This window comes from Nasonia vitripennis, chromosome 2, assembly GCF_009193385.2.
Source record: "Nasonia vitripennis strain AsymCx chromosome 2, Nvit_psr_1.1, whole genome shotgun sequence".
NCBI lineage: Eukaryota > Metazoa > Arthropoda > Insecta > Hymenoptera > Pteromalidae > Nasonia > Nasonia vitripennis.
The window spans coordinates 20,221,944-20,246,074 of NC_045758.1; the positions used below are offsets into that span (position 1 = coordinate 20,221,944).

The 24,131-nt window shown below is 32.8% G+C and overlaps 4 protein-coding genes across 6 annotated transcripts in view; 2 read left to right on the forward strand and 2 right to left on the reverse strand.

Annotated features, from left to right (window-relative positions):
• LOC100114533 (GTPase-activating Rap/Ran-GAP domain-like protein 3) overlaps positions 1 to 24,131 on the forward strand; it is a 282,814-nt gene that overhangs the window by 253,632 nt on the left and 5,051 nt on the right. The window contains exons 16-17 of one of the 2 annotated variants that reach the window (XM_032596355.1): positions 22,941 to 23,098; positions 23,180 to 23,429. In XM_032596355.1, coding sequence (XP_032452246.1) covers positions 22,941 to 23,098; positions 23,180 to 23,302 — 281 coding nt within the window. In that variant the 3' untranslated portion in view covers positions 23,303 to 23,429. Of the gene's footprint in view, positions 1 to 22,940; positions 23,099 to 23,179; positions 23,430 to 24,131 lie in introns of those variants that run through there. The other variant, XM_032596356.1, reaches the window with a different exon arrangement.
• Positions 1 to 24,131, reverse strand: part of LOC100678870 — a 78,454-nt gene that overhangs the window by 7,585 nt on the left and 46,738 nt on the right. The window lies entirely within an intron of this gene.
• On the reverse strand, positions 644 to 4,507 carry LOC107981599. Its single transcript, XM_016987784.3, has 4 exons — positions 3,653 to 4,507; positions 3,401 to 3,487; positions 2,881 to 3,309; positions 644 to 2,798 (listed from the first exon to the last, which is right to left on the reverse strand). The coding sequence occupies exons 1-3, from the start codon at positions 3,714 to 3,716 to the stop codon at positions 3,023 to 3,025; spliced, it is 438 nt and encodes a 145-aa protein (XP_016843273.1). The 5' UTR covers positions 3,717 to 4,507; the 3' UTR covers positions 644 to 2,798; positions 2,881 to 3,022.
• LOC103316100 lies at positions 6,202 to 12,447 on the forward strand. Its single transcript, XM_008207902.4, has 2 exons — positions 6,202 to 7,287; positions 7,611 to 12,447. Exon 2 carries the CDS (start codon positions 10,193 to 10,195, stop codon positions 11,519 to 11,521), a length of 1,329 nt encoding a protein of 442 aa, XP_008206124.3. The 5' UTR covers positions 6,202 to 7,287; positions 7,611 to 10,192; the 3' UTR covers positions 11,522 to 12,447.

Consider the following 24,131-nt stretch of genomic DNA (forward strand, 5'->3'; position numbering starts at 1 on the left):
GTGTTAGAGCAAACTCACTCAACGGTTTACTAGCTAATACTGCACTGGACCAAAATTTAATTTTGTCGTTCTCAGAAAACCATCCTTGAAATGCACCAGACTGTTTTGTATAATCAGCAAAAGCCAAATAGGCATTATGAGGCAATGCGGCTTCTATGAATTGCATCATTATAGTTGTAAGACTACTTTTTCCTTCAAAATAATGCCCATAAAGCTTATGATTCAAATAATTACAAGCTAAAGCAGGACCAGTGATGAATTTTAAAACAATACGTATAATTGATGAAATATTTGGTAAACTGCCATAATCTATAACCAATTTGAAAGTCTTTTCTACAGCCTCATCTAATGAACATTCTGGCGATGAAAATGCAATTTCCAATTCCTAAATGCTCTTATAGTAATTGGTCATCACTGTTGTATCATTCGGAGAAGCTTCATCAACAACACCATGTTTATGCCTCAAGTGGTCGATCATTACTGATAGGCAATGCAATCGAAAACACTTTACATTGTTTATCATGCACATTTTACTAATAATTTCATCTTTTTTTAATACTACTGAATTAATATAAATATAATTCTTGTTACAATTGAGAAGTAAACTGATAGCAAAAAACTCATCTTTAGATTCATGTGTATGAACGCATATAACGTTTCAAAGAGTTGCGAATTAGGTATAAGTCTATTTTTTTCTACTAGTTTTTATATACTATCCTGTAGATGTTGTAAAGATGGTAAGTTATAATCTGTGTCCAATGAACGAATGAAGTTAGTACAGTGGACTGAACTTATTCTTTGAATGTCAATTCCACAAGCTAAAAAAAATTTTAATAGCAATACATTTTTTTCTTCGCCAGTGACACGGTTTGGCATAAGCACTTCTACAATTGATGATTGCGAAGAACTCATAGACACATCTACATTAATTTCCTATAAATAAAAAAATATGCTGTCATTTCTATAGGAGTGTAAATAACATAAAATTAGAACATATTTTGCAGTTTGAATAATTTACAATGATTTATAATTACAGTAATAAGAATTTTAAATCTATTAAGCAATGTGGACTACAAATGTTTTAAACGGTAAATAAAAAGTAGTGCAATCTTAAATCTTTGTGTCAATATATACATATCTAGAACTATTTAGCAATTTTCATAAAAAATTTTACGTGGTAAATGTACAAATTTTCATATGCCTCAAGATTAAAATTGCAATAGAGACAGTTACATGAAAATAATCATAGCAGCCAATTTGAACATTTTTTGATGAATATCTAGTTAAAATAAAAATGCAAAAATCATCAGAATGACTGATAGATATTGTATCATATATGTATACAATATCAGGTAGAAATACTGATCAGATTTTCATTAATTTAGCATGTGAATATAAATATCTTTTTAGCCGAGTGTTCATTTTATGTTCCAGTAAAGAATGAGCTTAATTCTCTGTGAATGCTTATTCGATAAAACAACTTACACTTTTAGAACTAATAGGCAGTGCAACTTCCTTGTCTGCCACAGCATTAATAGCAGCAATGTTTTCATTATTACTTGTATGAAGAAAATTGAAATGATATTGAATAAATAATTTTTAATTTTTATTTGTAGGAAAAATGAAAAAAATTGTCATTATAAAACCTTGAAAAAACTTGTACTCACTTAGGATTACCCAATGTAATGGCATCTCTTTTCACAAAAGTCTTTTCGCAGCTCATGCACTTGGCTCCAACAATAACATTCTTGTTATTCTTTATTTCCAAAAAGCCTGTCCAATTCTGATGTTTGCCTCTTCCCATTTTGCTAAAAATAAACGATTACTGGAAAATATTGCACACAAATTTTTTTGCATGAAAAATCATTTATAACTTTTAGGTTAGAGTGTTAGGTTAAGGCTAGGACGACTTATTATTGTAATTAAAACAAGAATAAGAGAAACAATATAAGCTATAAATAATAGTTACCTTTTATTTGTTATAATTAGAAGAGTATATTCTGTCAACGAAACTGATTTTGCTTTGAAACTTGCAACGACGATACCGGTTGACAGTCACAAAAATAACTCTCAATTACACGGCCGCGTGTAATAAGTATTACACCGTGTATTATACGCATAAAATAGGTGCGCACTACACCCGTTCCGATTATAGCTTATATTAAATTTGAAGTTAACAGAACAATAACTTTTGAATGTTATGAGAGTTGTAACATGCAATATAATAATAATGAAGGTGTAATTATTATAATAAACAATAAATAATAACTTTTTTCATTGGAGCAAAAAAAAGTATGCATATGTACTAAGCTATAAGCTATGAAAAAATAGACAAAAAAATGAAATTTTTAAAATAAATCTTCCATTAAAGTTAATACATTATTAAAGGCTTATTTATAAAAGAAAGAATACGGTTATAATCACGATTCTTATGGAAAAAATTTAAGAACTTTATTTATTTTACAGTTATGATATTATATGAAAATGATTATTGAAGTATACACTACTGAATAGTTAGTATTTAATATTTAAATATTATAAAATAAGATGCTAAATAATATAAAATGGTACAGTATAAATATTTTTAAACTAATTTTTGTTCTCTTCTTGAACCTGATCATTATCTCTGGCCTTTCTTGCTGCAGCTAAAGCCTGTCTTGTTCTATTTGCACTAGAATGTGCTATATTTATAAAGAATTCAGCGACATTCATTAGATCCAGCTGGTACGGATTGAATCTATAAGCTTGACGTCTCAGATTTTGGCCAGCCCGTACACCTCTGTTGCCACAAGATTGATCTAAAATTATACAATGAAATCAATTATTTATTTTATCTTTCACCATACATACATTTTTTTTCAAAAAGAAAATATATATTACCATTCCCAGCTGCATTTCCTTCATTTGAGCATTGCTGATTACCATTGTTCCCTTGCACCTGGCGCTATCCTCCTCTAGCAGCAGGATTGTCATGGCCCTGGCGTTGTCGTCCTCCTTCAACAAGATTGCCTTGGCTCTGGGGCTATCCTCCTCCAGCGACAGGATTGCCTTGGCCCTGGGGCTGTCCACTTCTACCAGCTGCATTAATCAGACCAGGTGGCTGCCGTCTACCACTAGCTACATCAGCATACTCTTGGCCTTGGAGCTGTCTTCTTGAAGCAACAGAGTTTCTCAGGCCAGGATTAGCATGCCTTTGAGCTTCTACTATTCCTTGAGCCCTGGCATTACGTTGGTCTGGTAGAGCTTCTTCGCCTACAGCATTGTCCAGGCCCTGTACCTGTAATCCTCGTTCATGATCTTGCTGATTTACTGAAATATTTCCCAAATGTATTTTTATAATATATATGAATTATTGCAGTTATGTGTGTGTGTATATATATATATAACTTATGCAACTTACGGTTGAATATTATTGGTTGAGGATTGGGGATTTCTTCCATTTCTTCATCTGACAGCGGCACATCAAATTCTACATCATTTCCATTACCTAGAAACCATAATTATATATGTACATACAAACAAAAAAGCAATGAAGGAAATGTTATGGTCGTTAAAATTATTATAACTAAGCAACTCGTGTTCACATGGTATACATTTTTTTTATTTAATGAGTATTTAGAACTTTATTTTTTAAGTAATATTTTTTATGTACCTTCACCTCCATTTTCAATCGCCATGTGGGCTAACTCGTCGTCGATTCCACCGTGGTCACTCATCTTGCTTACTCAAATTTAATAATAAATTAAAATTTAAGAATAAAGTGAGAAGTTCGATTCTTTCCAAAGTTTTAAAGAGACAAACGACTACTAAGAGCAAGAAAGCGCGGTTTAATGCCGGAAGTGTATACAATTCGCTACAAGGTTGGTATGCCCCGAACTACGTGCGATGCGGACTGCGGTATTCGCTCCGTGCACAACTGTAGCGCCACCCGAATCTCACCTGTTTTGGTGGCGAAACTCGGAACTATAGAGTCACATGTAAAACAAAATGTTACAAATTTTGCAAAGTGCAACTCTACAATTTGTTATTATATAGTGTGCATACAGTATGATTTTATCACAGGTGTGCAAAAAAATGTATTATATATATTTATAAAGAAAGCGTATAGTTCAGTGTTCATTAATACACGTCTATTATACCTCGTATATTATGCGTATGTTAGATATGGCGCGAGCTTTTCTTGTTTTGACATGTGCACACAATGATCAAAATCTTTAGATAGAAGTATTTTTTATCACATTAATTCAAGTTATCAACGATTGCTTACGTCAAAAATTCGCTTGTGGATGTATTCATTGTTTACGGCTAGTTATCCAGCTAAAACATGCTAATAAGGCTTGTTTATAACCTGGTTCAAATTATTGAAGGTAAGGATAAATTACCCTGTTGAAAATAATGACGTAATTTTATGACGTCAGTGACTGACGTCATTAAATGACGTTAAATTACGTCATTTTATGACGTCATTATTTTCAACAGGTTGTACTTCTAAATACTTATACTCTTAAATACTACAAAATTGATAAAATGGTTGCCTATATAGGTGCTACCATCCGGATGGTAGTACGGAAAATGGGGGCTAATGTCCAAGAAATTAATAATTTTTAATAATTTTACTAAACAAACAATAATTAAAAAACAATATTTTTTAGAAGTATTTAGAAGTACCTGTTGAAAATAATGACGTCATAAAATGACGTAATAAAAGGTTCCAATTTGTAGCTTCAAATGACGTAATCTAATGACGTAATTTAACGTCATTTAATGACGTCAGTCAATGACGTCATAAAATTACGTCATTATTTTCAACAGGGTAATTTCTAGTCTAGTTTAGTATACAAAATTGTATGCCAATGTTAATTTTATCAGCAAAAAACGTGAATCATGTATTATGTTTTTAACTAAAAAGTCTCTCACTCTTTTGACTGAGGATAAGAACGGATATAAAAATTGAAAATGTAAATATTGTCACAATTATCTTTATGCTTTTAGAATATTTCATTACACTATTTTGAAAAGTTTTCAAACAGTCGTCATTTAACATTTCAGATATCTGTACGAATCTTTTCTATATTTTGATATCGGTTAGTTATATTACTTTTCTGAAGCGAAAGCCAGGTTCAGCGTATCATTCTAAATATAGTATATACTGAAATAACTCTGCTGATGGTTTGAAAAGCAATAGATAAGAAAGCAAAAAATAAGGTTATAAATAATCATTTATTAATTTCATGAACGATACTACTCCCTTTCAGACTATAATATGTAAATAATTCGAAAGACACAATACTCATATTGTTTTTCTCATAAGAATAAAAAAATTCTATTTATAATTCTTACTTAACATAACTTGATAATATTAGTAATCATGGTTGACGTTACCTTATATATGCATGCAACGCATTTTCAGTTTGTTATTTTTTCCTGAATTGGTCAATAAGATTATAAAAAATGTTATTAGAACATCTTTCTAAATTTCAAAACTTTCTGACCATCCGTATGTTGAGATATCTTGTAATAAGTTATCTAAAATCATAAAAACACAAATATTTAGAAAATAACGTTTAAGTTTGCAGTAGTATTTTACATGAAAATTATGTTAATCAACTTCATTAATATTTACATGAACTATTTATTATGCTATTTATTCTGCTATATTAAAATGTCCATACAAGGTATTTCTGGTGAGACGAGTATGGTACATTTTGTTATATACTGAGACCTCATGTTAAAAATTAAATAAAAGTTATCAAGTTCACTATTTACATATTTTAATGATTTTATTTTCTTTTCTACTTACCATTATCAAATACAAAGTACAATACAAAGCCTTTGATGAGCAGCATCGTATCCTATGTACTACTATTCATACGTAAACCTACAAAGAACAGATAAATACAAAAAGAAAAAGTACTTGAGATATGAAATGTTTACTAGTATACATACAATATACTTATCTACACTGGTCAATACACTGATTAATTGTAGATGTTTCTGTTATTCATGTAAATATTACTGAGAGGTTATAATACAGCAGACAAACGTTTTCATCACAAAAACCACACTAGTCATTTGAAGAACAGACAAAGCATCTGTTGGCTAAAGAAATATACTAGATCGATAAAACAGGGATATTCTTTTACATCATTGTTTGGGACACTGTTGACAGTGTATTGTGTTTGAATATTTGAATTTGATTTAAATATATTCATCTTTATTATCTTAAATTAAATGTACTAATTTATTTTAAAAAATGTATTTAAATTTTGAATATTGTACTCTATTTAAGCCACTTAACTATTTATACTGTAACTTTTGCATGGATTAAATTTGTTAAAACGTTTTTGCACCTTATCCTACAGAACTTTTATAACAAAAGTGCAAAAAATTATATTGTTTACTCTATTATTTTAGAAGCACTCGCAAATACAAATATAAATAAATTTTCTAACCGATGCTTTACCATTTAAAATTCCAACATTTGATTTTCGTCATTTTAAATGATAAGAATTCTGATAATCTCTACCGTAAACTTAATTTTTTTTTATAATTGAGATTAAGTTTTCAAATTTGAACCTTTTTTATCCTGATAATTTTTCTAGTCAAAAAGTGTGGGTCTACAGATAAGTTTTGTACAATGACATGAGGAGTTAAAAATCATGAAAGTTTACAATAGCAATTGAAAGTGACTATTCAACACAAGTAGTTTTCTATAGAGCATACAAATATCTAAATTGTTTTTTGGTTCTTATAATTCTTATAGATTTCTTTCTATTAAAATTTAAAAAAGTATAATCTAAATTATTTGATTTGAAATGTTAATTTTAATGTTTGCAGATACGCAGATCTAAGGTACGAATCGTCTATTGTATTGCGCGCCTCTTCCTCATGATCAACCGTAGTACCCCCAGCCCTCCCCGATGTCGCCACATGTTCAACGCTCAAAAGAGGGAAAATACCCCCACCACGCCCCGCGGAACCCGCGTTCTCTCGCGCTCGCGTCGCCGTTTCTCATCCCTTCGCTTTGTGCCGATGAAGCCACGTGCATTCGAAGGTTAGAAAAAGGATTGTTAGAAGATTCAAGGAAAAAATCACCAATGGCCCGAAAGAGACCTCGAGACGAGAGCAGAAATGACGACGAATCGAGAGGACGACATCTAAAACACCGCAAACACTCGGGAAAAAAGACGAGGAAACAAAGACACAAGAAAGAGAAGCGACGCCACAGAAAACGACGCCATGACAGCAGCTCGTCAAGCTATTCGACGTCCTCCGTGGACAGCTACTGTAAGTAGTGAAATCTTGTATGAACCATATACAAGCAAAATATAGGACGAAGGCTCTAACCTACGTCCGAGCTATCGCTCGACATTAAAAGCGTGTTTGAAATTGCAAGCGCTAACTTGCAAAATCCAGAACGTATACGTTCGAGGATAATCACGTGCGAATACCTATGCTGTGAGATTAGCAAGGGAGCTCTAACCCATCTGCTGCTGAGAATGACTATAGGCGCTAACCTATACACTCTTTCATAACTCTTTTCAAACGTTTCTTCGGTGAAAGGCAATTAAGCTTACACAACCGTTTGGTGGTTCTTTTCTCGTTTACAGACGATAGCTACGACTCAACATCGTCAGGCTCATCCACGAGATCACGGACGCGGGGAAAGATGGCGCGACAGGCGGTGATAAAGAGACGCCATTGAGTACAGAGGTACTATCCGCGCTTGGAAAACGAACTCACGAGGAAAAAATTCTCACTCCGCCTTTACATGCCGAGCTAGCAGTCCGAGGCAAAGACGTCATCACGTATGGGCTAACTGAGGAAGAAAGGGCTGACCTTATTAAAAAATACCCGACTCCAGAGAACTGTCTCTTTTATGACCCACCTAAAATGAACCCCGAAATAAAGCGTGTTATGCCGCAGGCAGCCATTGCAAGAGACGAACGCATAATTTAAAAACAACAAAAAATCAGGGCCTCTCTCGCAGCTGTTGGAAAAGCCGAAATGACGCTTATACAAAACGGAAAAGATTTAGTCGACTTGCCAGTCATCGAATGCCTCAACGATGTATCAAAATTATTAGCGGACTTGCAACGGGACGAAGCTATGATTCGTCGAAGTTTAACTTCATCAAACATAAATGCTGCCTACAAAGACGCTATCGCCCAAACTGTTTGCGGATAATTTTTGTTCGGCGAAAAACTGGATGACATTGTAAAATCAGCTAAAACTTTGGACGCCGCTGCAAAAGACTTGCGCGCATCACAAAAACCCAATCAGGGTTCAAAAAACGGGAACAACCCGCCCCGTCAACGAGACAATCGCCAGAGAAGGACGTGGAGCGGGTACCGATCAGAGAAGTACAAGAAGATGAACAATCAAGCGCATCGTCAATCACGGCCGAGGAGACATCGAGACCGCGAGAATCGACATCAAAGACCAACTGTAACTGGTAACCAAACTGGTATTCACCAACGATAGGCAAAAAATTACGTCAGATCCGAAAATCTTGTCTTGGATTAAGGGTTTGAAAATTCCCTTTGAGGAAAAGCCCGCGCAACCTAAAGAACCAAAAGCGAAAAGCTGGAATAGCCAAAAAACGCACGAAATTTCCATGTTACTTAGCGAATTGATAACGAAGGGCGCAATTTGTAAATGCGAATCGACTCCCGGTGAATTTGTATCAGGAATATTTCTAAAAGTAAAACCGGATGGATCAAATAGACTGATTTTAAATTTGAAAAAGCTCACTGAATATATTCTTACAAGTCACTTTAACCCATTAAAGCCCATGCTAAGACTGGTTGAGATAGCGACAAACAAACTGTGCTATCCTTTGCATAAGTGAAAAATAAAATATACGTATTTTTTCTTATGTTATTTGCAATTGTTTATAACAAATTATTTAAACAAATTACAAACAAATTTATAATTTTCAAAATCTGAATGCGGGAATCGATTCTGGAGGTAAAATCGAGACGAAAACCTATATAACACTTTTTTGTCAGAGTTCAATTTGTTAGTGTAATGTAGGAATAAACAATTGCATGTTGGGGAGAAAAAGTGACCATGTCAAGTCCCAAGCAAAATCTATCTGGAATAGCAAAAAACAAACTGTGTCATCCTTTGCATAGCTGAAAAATAAAATATACGTATTTTTTCTTATGTCATTTGCAATTGTTTATAACAAATTATTTAAACAAATTACAAAAAAATTCATAATTTTCAAAATCTGAATGCGGAAATCGATTTTGGGGGTAAAATTGAGACGAAAACCCATATAACACTTTTCTGTCAGAGGCCAATTAGTTATTGTAATGTAGGAAGAAACATTCGGCCTCCTGAGAGTGTTTCAAAAAATCGTATAGAATGAAGCTAATTATTGTATTTATCAATCAATATTCACATGAATTATTGTAAATATGTTCGGTGGGATTGAATTATTGTTCATTCTCCGTCTCGGCATTATCAGTGACGTTACCAATGTAGAACAAAATAAAATCTAAAAGTTTTCCGAAATTATTATTTCAAAGAATAGATCCAATGTATGAATTTTTTCAACCGTTAGCCCGCCACTCAAACGTGATCTCTAACACGGAAGGATTTGCGAAATGAAATAAACTTATTCAATTACAGTATAAGATCTCAAAATTTATCAGTAAAAAATACTGATATGATTCCACATACCATGCAAGAGAATGAAAACACTTATTTGTCAATAGTTTATTTCTACATAAAGATAAAAAATTGAACACTGACAAAAAAGTGTTATATAGGTTTTCGTCTCGATTTTACCTCCAGAATCGATTCCCGCATTCAGATTTTGAAAATTATGAATTTTTTTTGTAATTTGTTTAAATAATTTGTTATAAACAATTGCAAATGACATAAGAAAAAATACGTATATTTTATTTTTCACTTATGCAAAGGATAGCACAGTTTGTTTGTCGCTATCTCAACCAGTTTTAGCATGGGCTTTAATGGGTTAAAAATCGAAGACGCCAAAACAGTCAAAAAGTTGATAACACGAAACGCGTACATGGCAACAGTAGACTTGAAAGATGCCTACTATTTGATCTCAGTACACTAATCAGATAGAAAGTACTTGCGATTCAGATTCAAAAATGAATTATATGAATTTACTTGTCTTCCATTCGGCTTAAATATAGCACCGTTCGTGTTTACAAAAATGTTGAACCCGGTTATTTCGTATTTACGAAAATTAGGCTTCTTATCTAGTTTTTATCTGGACGATTTTTTACTTTTAGGAATATCATACGAAGAATCCCTTAAGAATGTCTCCACCACTGTAGCTTTTTTAGAAAAACTAGGTTTTATTATTAACTATAAAAAGAGTAATCTGACTCCGAGTCAAAATTGCAAATATTTAGGATTTATCTACGATTCAACTAAAATGACGTTAAAACTCCCAGAAGATAAAATAAAACGGGTAAAACAATTAGTAAATTTGAAACTTGATCAAAAAATAAAAATTAGAAAATTTGCCAAGATACTGGGAGTTGTAGTGTCGTGCTGTCCAGCAGTAGAATATAGCTGGCTTTACACAAAAGCTTCTGAAAGAGTAAAATTTTTGGCCCTCGAAGCCAACAGTGGTAGTTATGAAAAATCTATGAAAATCTCAAGGCATGTACTCGAAGAGTTACAGTGGTGGAAACAGTTAAATAACGCATCTATTTGTCACATTAGAAACTCCAATTATGAATTAGAAATCTTCTCCGACGCTTCCCTTACTGGCTGGGTTGTTTCTTGCAACGGATACAGAGCAAATGGTCATTGGAAAGAAAAGGAGAAGTCTAATTTTATAAACCATTTAGAACTTTTAGCAGCATACTTTGGATTAAAAATTTTTGCTAAAGATAACCGAGAAAGCGCTATATTGCTACACATTGACAACACGACAGCTATTTCTTATATTCATCGCATGGGCGGAATACAATATCCTAAACTTAATAGTTTAGCAAAAAAGATATGGCAATGGTGCGAAAAACGGAAAATTTGGATTTGTGCTACATATATCGCTTCTAGAGAAAACAGAGAAGACGATACAGAGTCGCGACGGTTACAGTCAAACACAGAAATTGAAATTTCTAATGTGATATTTGAGAAAATAGTTGCGCTATTCGGCAAGCCAAAAATCGATTTATTCGCTAGTCGATCAAACGCGAAATGCAAACGATATGTCTCCTGGAAAAGGGACCCTGAAAGTATAGCTATCGATGCATTTACTATCTCTTGGAGCGATCATTATTTGTATGCTTTTCCGCCTTGCTCAATAATTTTAAGGACGTTACAAAAAATAAAAACAGATGCTGCGCGCGGCATAATGATTGTACCGGAATGGCCAGGGCAGCCTTGGTATCCGATATTTTGTTCGATGCTAGTCTCAGAAACATTTGAGACTCCAGCTAAGGAGGGACTTGTATTTTCTGGCCCATCGATGGACCTATTCTGGAACAAAACTACCTTGGTGGCAGGAATCTTATCCGGGAAGGTCTAGAGATCAGAGGAGTTCCCGCACCGTCGATGCAAGTTTTGTTAGCGTCACTGTCGGAGTCATCGTACAAACAGTACGAATGTTGCTTGAAGAAATGGTGGAATTTCTGCGCAAAGATGGAAATTAGTCGATTTGAGAGCTCCGTACCAGCTATTTCATTACTGGTTGGACCAGAGATGGCCCAAGACGAACGCATGAAGCGCTTTTTCAAAGGTTGTTCTATGATTCGCCCGTCTAACCCCAAGTACGACTCGACTTGGGACCCAAAAATCGTCTTGGACCACCTCTCGTCATTACCAAAAAATGAAAAGCTTTCGCTTAAAATGATAACGATTAAGTTAATCACATTATTAGCATTAGTAACAGGGCATAAAATGCAAACGTTTGCTCTAATAAAAACAGAAAATATAGTAGTTTCAAATAAATGTGTAGAAATAAAAATACCAGATCGCATTAAAACTAGCGGACCAAATATAAAGCAGCCGTGCTTAATGTTACCGTTTTTTAAGAAAAACAAAAAAGTTTGCGCAGCTAGCACTCTTCAGTGTTATTTAGATTTAACAAAAAATATTAGAGAGAGCACAGACTCACTGTTTATCTCTTTTAAAAAACCGTATCGAAAAGTTACGTCGCAAACCTTAAGCCTCTGGGTAAAGGAAGTACTCGATGACAGCGGGATTGACACAAGCGTATTCGCTGCACATTCAACAAGACACGCATCAACATCAGCGGCAAAAAGGAAAGGTATCGATATAGATACAGTGCGAAGAAGTGCAGGTTGGACCAGCAAATCTAACACGTTTGCGAAATTTTATAATTTAAGCTTAACTGTTCCTAACGATGCGTTCGGAAGAGCAATTATAAGCTCTTAACTCTTGTTCTATTATTTTATCAGTAATAAAAGCTTTTTTAGTCATTTTATAAAACAAGTCTATGCACAGTTATTATAATCACAGAGCATTCCATGTGATCCGTAACATTCTTTGAACATCTACGGTTGATCATGAGGAAGAGGCGCGCAATACAATTACATGATTAAACGAACTTACTTGTAAGTGAAGTTCTATCATAATTGTATCAAGCGCCTCTTCCGAAATGATCAGTCCCACCCACGAAGTTAAAACTTAACTTGCCCTTTCTCAACAAAAATGTTAAGACCCGAATCTAGATGTTACGGCTTAGCTACGAAGAAATGAGAAACGGCGACGCGGGCACGAGAGAACGCGGATCCCGCGGGGCGTGGTGGGGGTATTTTCGCTCTTTTTTTTAGTTTTAGTTCTCTTTATTGGCGTTAAGTATTTTACATTGCCCTATGTACATTATGAGAGTATACTACTGCTACATTTCCGCGCGAAATTCAAATATAATTTCACAAAAATTAAATATTACGGTCTATATTATTAATGAAATCGCAAATACTGAATAAAACATTTCTATTTAAATCTGATAATAAGTTTATCACAGAGAATGGGCCAATTTTACATTCCTTCCTTAATTCTTTTAACATAATGTCTCGTTGTAAGTTGTATCGTTTACAGCTCCAAAATACATGTTCTACAGATTCAACTTCGTCACCGCATTCACATTTATCAGTATCAACAATTTTATGTTTATAAAGGCTTGCGTTTAGAGAAGTGTGCCCACTTCTAATGCGGTTAATAGATACAATCGCTTTTCTTGGTATAATACCTAGATTATAAAACCAAGGTTTGTTTGCTTTTTTATAAAAATTCTCAAAATAAAAAATACCTTTTTCTTTTCCTAAATTACAAACAATGTTTTCGTTTTCTTTCTTTTGTTTTCCTCTAATAATTTCAAAAAGATCTGTGTACGGAATCGGTTCATTGAGAAATTCACCGTTGATTGCGGCCTTTTTAGCCATATCGTCAACTATTTCATTGCCTGTTAATCCTATATGGGCAGGAATCCAAACCAATTTAACTTTGATATTCTGGTCTGCTAAATATGATAATTTTTGTCTTATATCCGCTATCAACGGTGAACTTTTCCTGCTATTAAAATTGTTTAAGGCTGATAAGGCGCTCTTTGAATCAGAAAATATGATATACTCGTTGTTTTGGTGTGAATCTGTAATTCTATTGATTGTATGTAATAGAGCTTTGCATTCGGCTGTGTAAATTGATGCTATATCAAGAATCTTGTACGCACATATAAAGGATTGGTGTTTGCTCCATGCAGCAAAACCTACTACACTAACATCACCTTCCCTGATTTTAGATCCATCTGTGAATATTTGCGTGACATTCAATTTTTCTGGAAACGCTAAATTAAATCTTACATTAGGGTTCTTTGATTCGCTAATCTTTTTTCCGATTTCTAAATCAATCTCTGGGATAGCGGATGCTCCCTTGAAGTCTCCCATATAGCTGATATATACCTCAGAACATATAACTGAATGGGTAAAAATTTGGTGATCTTGAAAACATTCCAGTAAAAGAGGTTTTTTAAAATTATTACAATATACATTAGTCTCAGCAGTTACTAACAATCTTTCCAAACTTTCAATTACCAAGTTGTTCTTGTTTGACATACACTTGACTACAAACTTACTACCAAGCTCTTTAATTCTTGTGTTTAGATAAGGGATTTTTGCTTCCGCAATCATTACGTTTATGGGTGTACTGTTCCTATATCCCAGAGCCAATCTGATGGCAATGTTCTGAATTTTTTGTAACTTATTAAACTCAGTTATTGAGCATGGTGAGATGAGGAATCCACAATATTCAATTCGAGATCTAATTAAGGCTATGTACAAATGAACTAAAGATGATGAGTCCGCACCCCACCATGTTCTCCTTAAACAACTAAGAACTCTCATTGCAGACATACATTTATCGCAGACTTGTTCAATATGCTTTTTCCATGTTAATCTATAGTCTAGATACATTCCTAGGAAATTAACATAATCGGATGCTACAATTACTTTGTCATTAATGTTAATTTTAGTTTCTTTATAAATATTATATCTTGAGTTGTGAAATATCACCAGAACGCATTTTTCTGGGGCTATCTCAAGACCTCTTTCTTTTAAAAATTCAGTGATTCTAGACGCATCTAATTCTAATTTATTAATCTTGCTTTCAACGCTTAGGTTAATTTCTTTGTTATAAATACAAATGTCATCCGCGAATTGTAAGATACTGGAAGCATTACTAATTATTTTTTCTAACATTCTCGTATATAAAGCATATAAGAGGGGACTCAGAACGCTGCCTTGAGGTAGCCCCTTGATGATTGTTCTTTTGATAATTACGCTATTAGTACAGAATAAAACATTTCGCTCTAATATTAAGTGACTGATAAAGCATACAATTTTTCTTGGAATTCCGAGATCTATCAAGTCGTCAATAAGAATTTCAGGGATGACATCATTATATGCACCCTTGACATCGAGGAATAATGAGGCTACTGTATCTTTTTGATAAAAGTTGTTTTGAATATCGGAAACTATAATACTTAAGTTATCTGTACACGATTTGCCCTTTCTAAATCCCATTTGTGATTTTGATAAAATGCCATTAGTTTCACACCACCACTCTAGGCGCTCTTTAATGATTCTTTCCATGACTTTCAACATACACGAGGCTAACGATATGGGCCTGACCTTATCTGAGTTACCTTTAGGAATAAATTTGACTAGATACTCTTTCCACTCATCTGGAAAAACCTCGCAATGAAATATGTCATTATACAAATCTAATAAAATCCTCAAACAGAACTCGGGCAGCCTTGAAATAATTTCGTAGTCTATCTTGTCAGTGCCAGGTGCAGATTTTGTATTAACATTTGATAAGCAAAATTCGAGTTCTTCAAAAGATATTGGTGATTCCAAAAAATTTGAAGGATCATGATCTTTTTCCATATTCGTGATATTTTTAAGTGGTTTGCTAATATTCATTTTAGGTGTACATAAACTTTCTATTGTATTTCTAATATTAGTTTCTTGTTTATTATTTCCGATTGATTGTTGATTTTTATTAATCCCATTTTTATACCTTTTAATTTTTCTCCAAAATTGCCTGATATCTGTTCGAGGATTCACAGATTCGCAAAAAGCTTTAACAGATTTCATCTTTTCTTCCTTTAATGTCTTTTTAACAAAAGCTTCTGTTTTTTTGACCTCAATGAAACTATTTAATGTAAACTTATTTTGAATGGAAAGAAGGGCTTCTTTTCTCATACGTACAGCTTCGCTACACACATCATTCCACCATATACAATTCGGTTTTCTATTATTACAATCATTTTTCAGTCTAACGCCTTTAGGGCTCTCCGTATATTTGTTATCTATAGAATAAGCTTTTACAATTGCGTTATCAACAAATTCAACAAATGTAGTATATCTAGTAATTGTATCTAAACTCGTGAACTCGAGACTGTTAAAGTAATATTTGTTTTCGTTTAGCTCTTCGTAAAAGCTTCCCCAATCAACTTTGTCTAACTTGTACCTATATTCAGCTTTTTGTTTGTACGTTGGTTCAGCGTTAATCTCTAACACTATTGGGAAGTGGTCACTACCCCATCTGTCATCCAATACGCGCCAATCACTCATCAAGGCAAGGCCGGGAGAAACAAACGACAAATCAATATTAGAATAAGAACATCCTGTATTGGAGATAGTAATATGGGTATGGCTACCATTGTTAAGTAGAACAAAGTTGTCAAAATCTAGGTTCTCTACAATTACTTTTCCATTAGCACATACTTTTGCACTCCCCCATAGGGTGTGGTATGCATTGAAATCTCCCGCCATGATAAAGTGGGTGGTTCCATATTGAGTGACAGATTTTGTAAGATTTTCCCATTCTGCGCTGTAAATGTTTTGATTCGGCCCAGGTGCTCTATAACAAACTGTGAATAGAATTTCTCCTAAATTAGAATCGATTTTGACGGCTCCAATTTCGAGTTTGTCGGATTTAAAGTTTAAATCTACTTTTTCAAAAATTATGCCACTTTTTATGCAAATTGCTAAACCGCCGCCTTTGTTATAACTTCTGTCAAATCTAACTATCTCAAATCCTTTTAAATTGAAATAAGTTTCCTTGAATATTATTGAGTCTGAATTTAACCATGTTTCTACAAGTAGAATCACATCATATTCGCTTGCAATATTTTGAAAATCAAGTTTGTTGGCGATACTTCTACAATTCCATTGTAGAATTTTCAAATTTCTATTTTTCTTATTTTTAGTCATAAGGTAGTATTAAGTACTGATCTAAAAAAACAAATAAATAAATATTATTAATTAAATAAAAATAAGTAAACTTTTTATATGTTAACCGTTTGGTTTTTTGTGACTTTTAGGTACTATGGTTTTATGAGATTTATTATTATTATTAGAGTTTAGTCTTTCCTGAAGTTTAGTCGTTATATTTGATAACTTTTGTGCTGGATGCGTTGGTTGAAGAGATGGTGGTGGAGCCCTGCATTGGGTGTTGACTGCAGCTATTTCTTCATTAATTTGGTTCCCTTGTCTGGTGGTGTTTTCCTTGTCCATGTTGAAAAAATCAGAGGCTTTACTTCTTGCGTAGGTTCGGACTGGGATCCTATCTTTAATGCTCTCTGTGTGTTGGTTGGTAGGTTGATGATTCTGTTCTTTTTGAGTATGGTTGACAGTTGAGATTAAGTTACGATTGTTGTCAATTTTTTTCTTTTCACCTTGATTTGTTACTATTGTGCTGATCAATTTTTCTTTGAAACTAGGGAAATTTGTCTTGTTGAGTCTTGGTGCTCTTGTTATACCAAACACTTGGGCGTGTCCTTCAGCGTATGAAAGGTTATCATATGCCATTTTTTGACATAATAGTACATTCTTCTCGTATACCTGACATCCACTGTCAAAGGATTTGTGACTTCCTTTGCAGTTGGCGCATCTCGGGGTCAAACCAGTGCAGCTTCCTTCTTCTTCTTCTTGGTGAATTTCGCCACACATAGAGCATCGTTTCTTGTTCCTGCAGGACTTTGCCATATGTCCAAATTTGAAGCAATTATAGCATTGCATAGGTTTGCGTACATAGGGGTCTACTCTTGTCTTAACAAGGCAGATACTAACTTCGTTAGGTAGTGAGTCGCCTTTAAAGTTAACTAGTACTGAGGTTGTTGGGATCCATCTGTCATCATCATTCGTGCTGTTAGGATTTTTTCTGTTCATTCTAGATACGTGTAGAACTTCTGCAGAAGCGACAATCTCTTCTTTCAATTCTTCTATTGATAAATCAACAGGAATGCCTCTCAGGACTCCTTTTTTCATTTTCTTGAAGCCTGGTATAAAGGTCACCATGTCACTATCTGTAAAAACTTTGTCTGTCAACGCTTTATTTGCTTCATCTCTCTCATTAAAAATAATAATTCCCTTGTAACGACCATCCCTTTTAACTTCTTGTACTGAGCTATAATATTTCACTACAATTTTTCCAATTCTATAAATGTTAAAAGTGTTAGTTGAGGAGTCCTTGTTTCTAACCCATATTGGGTAGGGACCTTTGTAATTTTCGGAATATCCTTCTTTATCAAAATTGGATTGTTCATCCTCATTAGCCTGAGTTAATGTTCTTTTGGTAACTCTAGTTTCGTCATTATTATGTTGATCATCATTCTTTCTCTTCTTGAAATCTACTATATTTGCTTTCCATTCCATGTGATTTAATTGTTGTTCTGACATTTTTACAATCAATCCGCCCGGTAAAACCGGGGGACTGCTTTTGTGGTTCAACAATAACGGTTACCTTTTAAATTTTTCTAACCTCAAAATTAGACAAAATTTTTTCTTGCTCCTTTGCTTAATCACGGAGTTGGTCTCACGAGTGAGTCGCATGCAGCGGTTAGTTTGTAAATTTTGGCGATCAAGATGCACTAATAAACTATAAAAAAACTCGTTTATTTTAAATAAACTCGCTCTCGATTCCAGTCCCACTCATATATATTTTCTCTCTCATCCTCGGCGTACATCCATTTTCGCTCTTTTGAGCGTTGAACATGTGGCGACATCGGGGAGGGCTGGGGGGTACTACGGTTGATCATGAGGAAGAGGCGCGCAATACAATTATGATAGAACTTCACTTACAGGTAAGTTCGTTTAATCGTGTAAATCTACTGTACAAGTAGGTAATAATCATAAAATTCATCTTATTATCATACAAAATTCAAGTACAGGCAAAATTCTTGCTCAAAAAAAAAAAAATTATTGAAACAAGAATTATAAGTAAAAATGATAAAATTAAAGTAAATCATTTTGAAATTTTTTTTAGTGATATTCATTATAAATACCTTTAATTTAACCGTGCTAATGCTTACAAAATCCTTTGGGACTAAGTTTTCAATGTTACGCACACATAGACCTTTTTTAGCAATTATGTTGTATATTTTCACTTATACCTTAGGGCTCTGTACGGCTTTCCTGACCTGCCATGCAAACAAAAAAAACGCATTTCATGAAAATATATGGGTGGATATCCATATAGATTATCCATGTGGATATCTAGATGGATTAACATGGATTTTACATAGATTCCACATAGATTTCATATGGATATCCAGCAAGATATTTTCATCAGGCAACGTATTGTGAAAAAATGAATATCTGAAAAAGTCATTTTTTTCACAAACTATGAGCTCTATCAAAAAAATTATAGAGGCACTTTTAAATATAAATAACATAAACACTCTGTTGATGCTCCCACAATTTATTTATCCCTTAAATTGAAAAAGTTGAAAATGGCTGCCAATTGCCGATACATGAAGTTTTTTTCAATATCATTTTTACCATAATTTAGAGTGTGCTACTTGATTGTTTGTGTCATTTCGAGCAAAAAATATATCTATTACTTTTATTTATTTCCCGAAAAATAATTTTTTAAATTATTTATGCATCCACATAATGCGTGTTTTCTTAAAATTTATTGACTACAGACTAAAAGCTATGAATCAAGAAAAATTAAAAGCCAAGTTGTAAAACAGAAATTAGTAGATCTTCGCACTGTAAAAACTCAAACCAGAAATGATGATACTTTTGCAGAGACTATAAATGTTCAAACATCTGATATTAGCAGTAGTAATTCACAGTTAGTTCATCAACTAAACACTGATAAAGGCCAAAAACTTTCACAAAAAAGAAAGTTTTATAAGCAAAATAAAGAAGAAAACTTGAAAAGAAAACGAGAAATGGATTTTAATTTTAAAAAAGAGAGACGGTTGCCCAATAACATAGTAAATACAAAGAATAATTTAGCTAAAAAAATTTTAAAAAAGTACAAGTCTATAAGCATAAAACATTCTACAAACAAGTTGATAAAAACAAAAGAAAAATATGTAGAAACTGTTATGCAACTGTTAGAAGATCTATCACTCACAGATCGTAGAATAGAAGCCGATAAATTAGTGACATCTGCTTTTTATGTTCGGGATGATCGGATTTCAAAAGTGAAAAAAGAATTGCAAAATTCCAAGGATAAGGTCGAAGTTGCTCTAACTAAATTGGGTACTGCACCTATCGATGGTAACGAAGCATATGCTCTTACAGCCTTATGTGGTTTACCACAACATACATCTACTTCAGAAGAATTTTTTGAAGAATCGACATATGACTTTAAAAATGGACAAATAAAATGTCACCCAACAATTAAACGATTACTTTACAAAATAATTGAACTTTATGAAGAAATCACAAGAATTGAAAAATATAGTCATTCCGTCTAGCCCTGCAGAACTTTCAGAGACTTTAAACAAATTAAATTTCGAATTCGAAGATGTAAAGCCTATAGATAATAATGATTCTGAGCCCAAAGACAAATTAGAGCTACAAAATGATAAAAATGGAGATTTTATTCACAACAATAACAATATTAGTAAAAATATTGAAATAAGAAAATTTCCACATAATGGCCCTTTATTAACCCAGAAATCTCAATAAGATTCGTATTACCCCTGTTTAAAATAATGACGTCATTTTATAACGTCATTTGACGTGTCAGGAATTGGAACAAATAATAACGTCATTTTTTGTTTTTTAAAAACCGATATATATGAAAATGACGTTATTTGTGCCAAAGTTATTGCTACTAATAAATGACGTCTTTTTTATTTCATTTTGGCATGCTACTTCAATGACGTCTTTTTTCCGGCAGAATAAGGAACTCAAAAATGATGTCATTTTCAATTTTAATTTTGGCTTTCAGCGACAATGACGTCATTTTGTAATTACATATACAAATTTGATAGGACTTTTTCATAGGAATATAATAATTGAACGAACAAAAAAAATCATTTTAGAAAGTATTTTTTATTGAATTTCTAATTCTTAACTATTCATTAAATGTTCTAAACATTTAATCTTCAAAACTATAACGTTACCGGTGAGGAGACGCCGCGTGCTCTGGATAGAGAAACTCCTCACCGGGGCGAGACGCGCCGAACCTCTAATTGCTACTGCTGCTTATATGTTATTTATATGTTAGTATAATAAAGATAGTCATGGTGTGTCACTTTCTTCATCTTTTTCTGTAGTATTTACCTGGCTGTCCGATGGTTTACTCAGTTTTGATCTTTCCTGACTTATTATTATACCTAGTTCTCGTCCAAATTTGTTTATACGATTTTTTCTTGCTTTAAACTCCTTCTGTGTTTCTACCTTAAACGGTATTATATTTCGTTCAATTAAAAATTGAACATAACCTCCTGTAAATGAAAAAAAAATTTACAATAATTTAATGTAATTTAATCCGTTGGCAATATGGATCATTATATGGAAAATGACTCTTCGTTTGATCAAATTCCTTTATTTTATCAACGGAAATGATATTAACATTTCCTTTCCCAACAAACAATCTAATGGCAGCAAACATTCTTCTGTTATCGTTCAATTCTTGGTTCTTAACAGAAGTTTCCTTTTTATTGCCTTCCGCCTCTGAGAATCCACTTTCATCTTCTTCTGGGGAATCCATTTTGCAACTACTGAGAAAACAAATACAGGACTTCATAAGTTTAAAATGATTAATTAATCATAAATATTTTAATACATAATGTTCGTTCAGAGCATATAATTGTTGAAAAGAACAATTTAATTATTTCTTATGGCCAGCAAAACATTTTTAATATAATAACTTATATTATATTAAAGCGATAGTCTACATTTATATAATATTATTAATATACATTTATAATAATTTATATTTATACTTTGACTCTGTAAGTTTACCCACAAACTAATTGAAACAACATGAATGATAAAGATTTTCGAGCACTAATTTTGTAATTTCAAATAAAAACTTAAATTTTTTATTACACTGAGTGTAAAATTGCCACAATCTTTAATATTCTTTATTCTGTATAATATAAACGATCACTCAAAGAGGTTAGAAAAATCTTATCAATATATCACTGTTAATTCAGATAATATACCTATATACCTATAACCTCATTAAAAGTATATTACTTCCTGTTGATAATGTAAGCAATCTCATTAAGTATATATATAGAAAATATAAAATCAATAAATCTATTATAAATTACCTTGACACGTGCTATCGATGACCAGCAAAAAGTACATGCATATGTGTGCAGTATAAACGGTCGTCTTTCTTTGCAGCAACCAAGAAACAAACAAAACCGTTATAAATTTCTCTCTACACAGTGTTATAAATTAGTTTCCCATGGTGCCTATCATTGTTAAATTGACAATGCCTGTTTTTCTATAGTGGACATACTCGAGTCTCGATAGGTACAAAGAAATCTTATCATTCTTCTTCCCGCGTCTTTATAAGTTGCGTCCCATGATCCCATGTGATTCCGTCTTATTCGTGTCTTCCGCTTACGAAAATGTTCACCGAGAGGCGCTACAGTCCCCGCTGCCCGGGTCCGGGTGCCTTTTACGACATTTGCGGCGACACACACTGCACACACTCTCTCTCACACACACACACACACACATATATATATATATATATATATATATATATATATATATATATATTATAGGCAAATAAGACTCAACGGACAGCAGTTTGAATTTGAAACACATCGATTCGATAACAAATAACAAACTGTGAAGTGTCAGTTAATTTTTTCGTACAAATAGAGCCGTTCAAATCTAAAAAAACTTGTTTCTTATTACTGGAGTTTATATAAAATTGTGTTGAAAGTAACCTAATAAATCAATTTATTTACGGTAGGTGATAGTCTAATAACCTACAAATTTATTTATCTCGTTTGAAATTGAGAATGTACTGTTTATTTCAAAATTTCTCTTTTTAAATCATTATATTAATAAGTATTCTATATAACCTATACAGAAATATATATAATATAGAATACAACATTATCTAACAGCAAGAGTACATATAAATATATCAATTTTCATAACTCATAAATTATAAAAAATTAACTAAAATAAATTATATTATTTCAGATTATTTAATGCAAATAATGGGTACATACAATTTGGCAAGATTTGAACCTAACTTGGAAACGCCAAGAACAACCAGATACAACCGCCAAAGAAGACAAAATAGAGAAGATTCTTCAGATTCCAGTATGGAAAATGAGAGATGGCGTAATAATTATGCTGTAAGATTTCAGATGTTATATTGAAATGTAAAATTTAAACAAAGATTGTGAACATGTATGTATTTGTTGTATTATTTTCAGGCAGTAGCTGAAATATTAAACGAAGCAGAAAATTATTCAGAAATAAGTGAAGAATCATTTGTAACTAACCCATCATCGTCGACGGAAAGCCCTGAACCTGCATCATGGATCATCACACAATGACAATTGGAGAATTGAAATTCTTGAAGGACAAGAAGTTTCTAATTCATCACCTGATTCTGCTGTTCAGATTGATAACAGGATTTCCATTGATGAAGCAACTGACTATGAGTCTGATTACGAGTACGAAGTAAGTAAATTATCATACTGAAATGAGTATTTTGAGTATACTGATACTTTGGTATAAATTCTTATGTCTCCATCTAATATAGATGTAGAAATAAACACAAAAATGCAAAAATTGATCTCATCGCAAGCCAACTTTTGAAACCAAATTCACATTTTTTGGTTTCGTTAACATAGAAATGAGACTTTGACCATTCCAAGTAACTTTTTCTTGTTTATTGTACAAAGATATACTTTGATATTAATTCTTATGTCTCCATCTAAAATAGATGTAGAAATAAACACAAAAATGCAAAAATTGATCTCATCGCAAGCCAACTTTTGAAACCAAATTCACATTTTTTGGCTTCGTTGACATAGAAATAAGTCTTTGACCATTTAAAGTAACTTTTTCTTGTTTATTGTACTATAAGATATACTTTGATATTAATTCTTTGAAAAGAGACTTTGACGATTCAAACTAACTGTTTCTTGTTTGTTCTACTAAGATACTTTGATATCATTTCTTATGTCTCTTAATTTTCTTTTTTCTTCTTAATTTTTAATTTTGATTTTATTTCCAAATCATTCTGCATGTTTCATTATGTATTTATACCCTCAAAACTATTTTCTGTATAAAAAAAGGCTTTTTAAAACTATTTATGTTAAACGATATAAAAATTAATAAAAATATTGCAAAACAATTAAGAAAATATACATAAGTTTG

Coding starts and splice junctions, on each gene's coding strand:
- LOC107981599 (XM_016987784.3), bottom strand. CDS start 3,716: ATGAGTGACCACGGTGGAATCGACGACGAGTTAGCCCACATGGCGATT. Junction 3,488..3,652: donor GATTGAAAATGGAGGTGAAG/GTACATAAAAAA, acceptor TATGGTTTCTAG/GTAATGGAAATGATGTAGAA. Junction 3,310..3,400: donor TCAACCAATAATATTCAACC/GTAAGTTGCATA, acceptor GAAATATTTCAG/TAAATCAGCAAGATCATGAA.
- LOC103316100 (XM_008207902.4), top strand. CDS start 10,193: ATGTTGAACCCGGTTATTTCGTATTTACGAAAATTAGGCTTCTTATCT.